Raw genomic sequence first — 8,451 nt, forward strand, 5'->3', positions numbered from 1 at the left:
GGCGGAATCAGATCGGGTGCAATTCCCACACTGTGTCTCTGGTGTTGTCCCCTGCAAGCAAACACACATTATTTACTTTCACGAAAGAACTTTTTGTTGTCTTTTTCTTAGTTTGATTTTTTAAATCATCTTATTAGGGGCTCATACAGCTCTTATCACAATCCATACATGCATCCATAGTGTCAAGAACATTGTGTCAAACATGATATGTTGCCATCATAATTTTTAAAACATTTTCTTTCTACTTGACCCCTTAGTATCAGCTCCTCTTTTTTTCCCCCTCCCTCCTCTGCCCTCCCTCCCTCATAAACTCCTGATGATTTATAATTTTTTTTCATGTCTTACACTGACCACTGTCTCCACCCACTTTTCTGTTGTCTGTCCCACCTGGGAGGGGGTTATATGTAGATCCTTGTGATTGGTTCCACCTTACTCCCCCACCTTCTCTTACCCTCCTGGTATCACTTCTCTCATTATTGGTCCTGAGGGGTTTATCTGTCCTGTTGCAAGCTCTTATCTGTACCAGTGTACATCCTCTGGTCTAGCTGGATATGTAAGGTAGAATTGGGGTCATGATAGTGGAGGAGGAGGAAGCGTTAAAGAACTAGAGGAAAGTTGTATGTGTCATCAGTGCTATGCTGCACACTGACCGGCTCATCCCTTCCCCCTGATCCTTCTGTGAGGGGATGTCCAATTGTCTACAGATGGGCTTTGGGTCTCCACTCTGACCTCCTCCTCATTCACATTTGTATGATTTTTTTTGCTTTGTTTTGGGTCTTTGATGCCTGATACCTGATCCCATCAACACCTCATGATCACACAGGCTGGTGTGCTTCTTCCATGTGGACTTTGTTGCTTCTCAGCTAGCTGGCCGCTTGTGTATCTTCAAGCCTTTAAGACCCCAGATGTTATATCTTTTGATAGCTGGGCACCACCAGCTCTCTTCACGACAGTTGCTTATGCACTAATTTTGTCTTCACGATCGTGTCAGGGAAGATGAGCATCACAGAATGCTGGGTTATTAGAACAAAATGTTCTTGCATTAATGGAGTCCTGAGTGGAGGCCCAGTGTCCATCATCTACTGTCTTAATGCCTAACAAATAAATATATGTACATAGATCTGTTCCCATATCATTATATATAAATGTATTTACATATATACATGCCTGTATTTAGACCTCTATAAATGCCCTTTGCCTCCTAGTTTTTACCTCTATTTCCTTTTACTTTCCTCTTGTCCCACTATCATGTTCAGCCTTCATTCAGATTTCGAAACTTCCTCTCGCCTACATTGCCCTTGATTAAGCCCCCCAGGCATCCTATGCCCTCCTCACCATCAATTTCAGATCATTTGTTTTTCCCTTGGCCCGGGGTTTGGTTCTAAAAAAAATACCAAACATACTATTGCATTTGCTTGTTCATCTTCATTCATTTCAAATCCAGATTTCTTGAGAGTAAGCCTGGTCATTCCTTATCAATATTTTATTTGGTCCTTAGAGCATTGTAAGTGCTCACATGTTATTTTAGTATTTTTTCCTAAGCTGTTCATAAAGATGAAACCTTGGCCTCTTCTTGCCCAATAACTCAACCCATCAAGAAAATAAAATAAAAGTTGCTATTATGATTTTTGTTTAAAATTATTTTTATGCAGCTCATTAAGTGTCTATTTAACAGGGAGGTCTGCATTGACATTGAACTGATGAGGTCAGCTAGAGGCTTTGTTTGGTTTCTGTTGGGTTACTTGTTTTCTTTTCCTTTAATTTTGTTTTTGTTCAATGGCAAATTACTCCAGTTTCACAGGTTCTATATTTCAAAGGAGGAAGCTACCTTCTTTAAATACCAAGCCAATGTGCTGACTAATATATTCCTGGAATGTTTACAAAAATAAATAACCATGATATATAAATCTAAACTTTCATCCACAAATTGAGTGATTATACCTTTGAACTAGGAACATTAGCCAGCAGTCTGAGAAACTATAGCTGGAGCCATACAGAGCTAAAGAGGTATATAATCAATTTTAACATATGTGAGGTCATTCAAACCAGTCGTTCACCTTGTACATGTACAGTAAAAGTTTGGTACGAGCCATGAAAATCATGTGTTGTCGCACACATCTCACTTATGTCAGTTAATTAAACCCATCCAGATAATTTCTAACAATTTAACCTTTTTCTTATTCTACATGCTTCAGTCTCTGAATCAATGTATCTCCTAAATTCCAGCATCTGGAATCACACTTTGTTTTGTTTTGTCTTTAAATACAAGAGCGAGACTAGGAAATGAGATTGTATCAACTTCAACAGGATCCAGTAAAGCCATTATGATCAATACCGAAATCTGCCCAGCATTTAGTCAACGAACCCCCCTTGCTCTTTTCCCTGCAACTCTGTTAGCAGAGAAACGGGAAATAGCATAGTGGCACTGGTCTGACTCAGCCACGCAGCTTCGAACGTTGAACCCTCGGCCCCAAACAAAGTCCTGAAGTCATCGCATGAACGCTATGCAAAGGTTAGATCGGAGATTCTGCTGCATTACAACCTTTCTATTTGTGGGATCTTGACTATAAACTTTTCCATTTATTGCCCCATCCTTATCAAGTGCTTTAGATCTCTGTACAAATATAGTAATACTCAGCAGGATTGCATGAGTCAGAAGGAAAGCTATTTACCAAGAAAGTGGTGACTAAGTTCTAAGAGTTCAAAGCACTTGTTTTTCTGAAGCGAATGGGGGATGGTTAACAAAGTATTCATCACTGCTTCAGTTAAAGAAGAAAACAAACTGGTCTGTCTTGAACAGAAAGAGGCATGTTAATATCCCAAGAGATCTGTAGTAATAAAGAAGACCAAACTCCAACCAAACCCCAAACAGAGTCTGACTGGCAGCCGCTCTGTAGAACAGAGTAGAACTGCCCAGAGTGCAGCGGTTCTCAACCTGTGGGTCACGACCCCTTTGGGGGTTTAAAACCCCTTTCACAGGGGTCGCCCAATTCATCAGAGTGGCAAAATGACAGTGATGAAGTAATAACAAGAATAATTTTATGGTTGGCGGGTCACCACCACATGAGGAACTGTATAAAGGTTGAGAATCTTTCCGGAGGCAGACTGCCAGACCACTCTCCGGCCATGGCCAGAAAGGTCAAGCCACTGGCCTGCCTGTTAGCAGCAGATGGTTTTAATTGCTGCAAGACCAGGACTCCTTACTCTAGGAAATGGGTGCAAAGAGAGGGCAGGAGACAAACCAAGTGGGAACACAAAATTTCTTCCCACCCACCTAACCAGACCTTTTCCTCTAAATGTTATGTATGCTTAAACTCACCTGCTCATGCTCGCATTTGACAAGCGTGTGCTGCCTGCTGGAAGGCTTAGCTAGTTGGCTCTTGTAGCGAGCAATGAATGCTGTGTAGTGCCTGCCAGACAATTAATTTCTAAATGTGTGCCTGATTTCAACATGAGCTTTACTTTCCATTCATTTCCAGCGCCATGGACAGAGACAAAGGAATCATAAACTAGCTGATGTCAGAGAGAGTAAAAGAAAAGTTAGCACTTAAACCCAAGTTGTCATTTCTGGCAGGATGTTTTGTTCCAAATCGAAGAGTTGTCCATGTTGGGGGCTGTTGAGGAAAGTCCAGCTCATACCAACCCCGCATGACAACGGACAACTGCCCGTGGCCTTTATGAGAACAGAGCTCCAGGTCTCTGCGGGCAGCTGGGTGGGTTCAGGCCACCAAGTTTGGGGTTAACTGCTGAACACTTAACTCCTGTGCCACCAGGCTCCTCCGAAACAAAGAAAGACTGCAGATCTCCAGCAGTGATCACTAGCAGATGAGCTCCTTAACCCCTGCACTGCCACAGCCCCTCCAGAAGAATGTAACCCAGTCCATTCTACCTCAGAGCAACCCTACGCGCAGAGAAAAACTGCCCCCTGTGGACTTCTGAGGCTGTAAACCTTGACCGGGCAGAACGCCTCATCTTTCTCCCTTGGGGCAGCTGCTGGTTTCAAACTGCTGACCTTGTGATTAAGAATCCAATGTATAACTGGAGTTCCTTAAGAAAACAACAACAGCAATAAATGTATACCTGTGTCTTGTCTTGCTTCTGTGAATGTGTCTTGGTCTTAGGAGTAATCAGATATTATAATGTGTGCATCCAATTGTTTTACAAGAGAAGAAAATGAAAGCAACGAATTCGAGCAATTTCCTCTCTATAATCACAATTGCACTCAGGAATTTGTGTTTTTTTCCCACCCACCTTGATTAATAAAATAAAAGTTTTATAAAACATTTTACAAGAAAAATATTTTGTTTTTCATATAACTTACGAATGTTGAACTTATGTGGGGTTTTTTTTTTTTAAGCTTGAAAAATAAAGGGCAATGACTTCAACATTCAGACATCTACAAGACAAGGCTGCGTTGCATGTGGAGAAAACACTGCAGAACAGATCAGCGCTCTTGTTAGGGGAGAAACAGAAGTAGTCACCAAGAAAATGGAATTTTAAATGGTGATCTCACTCTCATGGGTGTTCCCTCGCTATAAACCCTTGATTTCAAGTTAAAATGTCTTCAACCAGAAGTCTGCATAACTCACTGTCCTCGAGTCTGTTCTGACTCACGGCGGCCCTCTAGAAAGCTTCTGGAATTTTAAAACAACTTCCTTCTACAACTGTATTTTGGGGAATGCAACTTCAAAAAAAAGTGGAATAAAACCTAGCAACTCGTTCATATTTTATTCATGCTTCTTCTCCATCCTAGTTCCAAAGTAGTGAACAAAAATACAATTCACATAAACAAACCTATTTGTTTTACCTTCTATTACCAACTAGCTGGGCTTTTCTGAGTGTTTGCTTTCGCTCTCAAGAAAATACAGCATCCTGAAATTGTATAAGACCGGAAAGGTACTCGCATCAAATTTTGACAGAGTAGACTCCGTTTGAGGCGGGGAGAGAAATGTGATCAGAGGTAAACAAAAGACGGAAACGCTCCTGTGAGACGGCTGTTTATTAATGCATCCTGCGGTCTGTTTGCACCTGTTTCACTTTTGTTTGAAAGTAAAAAGCTGCATGACAACACGTGAGCCAGGGTGACAGTGTTGTGGGAGGGAACATAAAACAGAGTGAGGAAAGCTTCACAAACAATTTCCCACACACAGATAAGAATGTAATTCTCTTACCTAGGAGCCAGGTAGCTGGCCCGGAGACTGAGGGGCTCGTGCACGCAGCCTGAGCCCCGATTGTGCCACCACAGGCACGCTAGTTCCCGTCCAGAGGATCGGGCATCTCCCGGTGCACAAAGCTTGCAGCCCCTGGGCTGAGAGCCCCTTGAAAAGCAGCCCTGGCAGCAGGCTGCAGGTGGGCTCCCCAGTCTGAATGGAGCAAAGCTAGTACGCTGTTTTGTAGCTCAGAGAGCACGACTCTGCTCAAGCTTGCGTTTAACGGTGGACTTTCTGTTTTGCTTTTAAAGAAAAATGTTTTACAAGGGCAGCACGAAGCGGACAAAATCTGGAGCACGGAAGGATTTTACGCGGTTGTCATTTTCCTCAGCATCTTTGTTATTATAGTAACGTGTTTGATGGTAAGTTTGCTTCTTCGTCTGTTTTCTCTTTTGCTGAGCCCATTGAATGCACTGCCATACAGATGGGTGGGGGAAGGACTGCTGGCGGAAGCTAGACGGTGCATTCTGTTTTGTTGGGAATATTTCTGAGTGAGTGCTAAAGGGAAGCCTATGGAATAAGGGGTGGGGAAGTGCACAATAAGGCTGCAATTGCTTTGTGGTTTCTAGTAACTTGATCAGTCCTAAGTGTGACGCTTTAAAGAGTGATGTGCTGGGTCGCTGAAACCTTCAAAACCACTTCATTCCCATAGGCACTCTTTGGGCTTACTTCATTTCTTCTTTCATACCATCTTTATGAGACTCGGGCGGGCGGAGAAGAGGAAATATGTCCTAAGGAGTGGTTGATTTCCTTATTTCTGAAGGGTCTTGAAAACGTTCTACAAAATTCCAAACTTGAAAAGCAGGTGTTTATAGGTGCAAAGGCTAAACAATCCTCTACCAACTAATTTGGTTAGTAGCTGAATAAGATAAAATGCATATGCTGCAATTGCTCTATATGTTACAAGTTTGTGATCTTTAGCCACATATCTCTAATTTAAAAACAAACAAACAAACAAACAAAAACAGGCCTACAATTAAGCCTAAACTCACTGACTTAGTGCTATTTGGTATTGAATGAATTAAGCACTTATATTTCAAATAGAATGATGATTTTTTCCCTAGTCCTTTGCAAATTTTCTGGTGTAACAATATTTGGAGTTTACAAATGGGTTTTAATATCTTTTTTCCTGTAAGCTATGTTCTTTTTAATTTGGCACATTTTTTAAAATGTTCCTTCTTTAGTTTTTAAATGTCCCCAAAAAGATATCATGCTACTTATTCTAGCTGCAATCAACTGTGTCTTGTTAGAGTTTGCTCATTTGTACTCCCTCTACTGGGAGGGACGTATGGGAGAGATATGGGGACCGCAGTCTGGAAAGGTAGAGACTGAGTAAGTAGTAGTTTAGAAGTGACAAAACAATCAAGGTCATGCATCAGGTCAACACGTTCTCTGGAGAACAAAATATCCAGAGTAGCAAAAACACCTTCAAGCTGTCAATATTAAGAAAATGGGTTTTCTTTAAAAGAATAAGATTGGGTAGAAATATGGATTTTTATGTCTTAAGTGATAAAACTTTGAAAATTAAAAAAAATGAATTTTAATGAGATGCTGAGGAGGAAACTGGAGGTTTTGTGGAGATTGCAGCTGAGAGCATCGGCCATTTGTTATTGTTGTTGTTGCTATTTTTGGTGTGGAGAGGGTGTGTTACCTTGCTGTGCTTCATTTCACTTCAAACGATGAGGCTATACTTTTCCTTCCTACAGGAAACCTTGGGTCCTGTTCTCTCTCTTCTCCACATAATTGCTATATTACTCTCATCCACGAAAAAGGAGGGGAGGGAGGGAAGCAAGGAAAGAAGGAAGTGGAATAAGACCCCAAAGAGCAAAGGCGAGCACCAAAGGAGGAGAGTGGGCGAGCAGATGCAGGTGCAGCCCTGAAGGACCGTGGCTGCTGTTAGGTGCCACCAAGTGGGTTCCGACTCACAGGGCCGGCATGCCCAAGAGAACTCAGTGCTGCCTGGTCCCCAGCCATCCTCTCAGATAGGGCGGTGTGTGAGCCCATGGCTGCAGCTGCTGCGCCAATCCTCGTGAAGGGTGTTCCTCTTTTTGATGGATCCTCTACTTTGCTAAGGATGGTGTCCTCAAGGGACGGGCCTTTTAGATAACCTGTCCAAAATGCACGAGAAGAAGTCTCCCTAGCCTCACTTCTAAGAAGCATTCCGGCTGTGCATCTTCCAAGGCATACAGGGCAGTGTGTTATCATCCAATATATACTTGAGAGCTCACATTTCTAACTCAGGAAGTCCCTAAGTACCACTCCAAATAATAACCACAAAACAAGCCAGTTGCTGTAAAGTAGATTCTACACAGAACAACCTCATGCGTGTCCTAGCAAAACTGTGATCACAGGGTTTGCATGGCTGCAAAACCGTTCAAAGGCATGTCCCCGGGCCTTTTTCCTCTGTGATGTCTCTGGGTGGGTTCAAGGCCACAGCTTTTCTTTAGTAACTGTGCACTGAACTCCCCATGCCCCCCACCCCAGGATCTGTGTATACTACAAGATAAACCCCTCCATGGTGCCAAGTGGCAAAAGAACTTCAGTAGCCACACCCTTGACCAACTGGGGCCAGAGGGCAATTCTTCCTTTCCCAATATTTACAAGATACAAATGTCAAAGTCAGACAGCCAAGTGAGTCTGCTCCAATGCTCCTTTTGGCTTGCTGGGTACATGCATCCGGGCATTCGATCGCCAAGCTCCTTTGAAGCATTCACTATGGGCATGCCGCGAAAGGTCAAGGAGGGAAGAAGACAGATCAGTCCTCCCAACGCCTGTACACTAGAAGGGGACACAGAGAAAAATTCAGTTAATGTTTTCAAAGATCAAACATGGAAAGGGCCACAAAGAAGCCAGCTTGATGGTGAGTGAGTGAAGTAGACATTGGAAGGGTAGCAGTGAGCAGAGAAGAAAATGTGTGGGCAAATCTCCTAAGCAAGGGGTCTAGGGTGTGGACTATGTGGCAATGAACATCCCCGGGTGTTAATACGGTAAATTGCTGATCAAAAAGTTCATGGTTCAAATTCAACCTTCAGTTTAAAAAAAAAAGACTATCAATTGTCTTCTAAAATTGACTTCCATTGAAAACTCTACGGAGCACAGCTCAACTCTGACACACAGAAGGTCTCCATGAGTCAGAGTCAAGTTGAAGACCAGACAGATGACCTGGGTGCTTGAAGACCAGACAGATGACCTGGGTGCTTGAAGACAAGACAGGTGACCTGGGTGCTTGAAGACCAGACAG

At 42.7% G+C, this 8,451-nt stretch overlaps 1 protein-coding gene across 2 annotated transcripts in view; it reads left to right on the forward strand.

The window, feature by feature from the left end:
• PTPRR (protein tyrosine phosphatase receptor type R) overlaps window positions 1–8,451 on the forward strand; it is a 283,812-nt gene that overhangs the window by 164,830 nt on the left and 110,531 nt on the right. For both annotated transcript variants that reach the window (XM_004700448.2, XM_004700449.3), the window contains one exon: window positions 5,462–5,572. In XM_004700448.2, the coding sequence (XP_004700505.1) occupies window positions 5,462–5,572 (111 nt within the window). The remainder of the gene's footprint in view (window positions 1–5,461; window positions 5,573–8,451) is intronic.

Source organism: Echinops telfairi, unplaced genomic scaffold (assembly GCF_000313985.2).
Source record: "Echinops telfairi isolate 266 unplaced genomic scaffold, ASM31398v2 ScPeMD7_2;HRSCAF=8, whole genome shotgun sequence".
In the NCBI taxonomy this organism is placed as follows: Eukaryota; Metazoa; Chordata; class Mammalia; order Afrosoricida; family Tenrecidae; genus Echinops; species Echinops telfairi.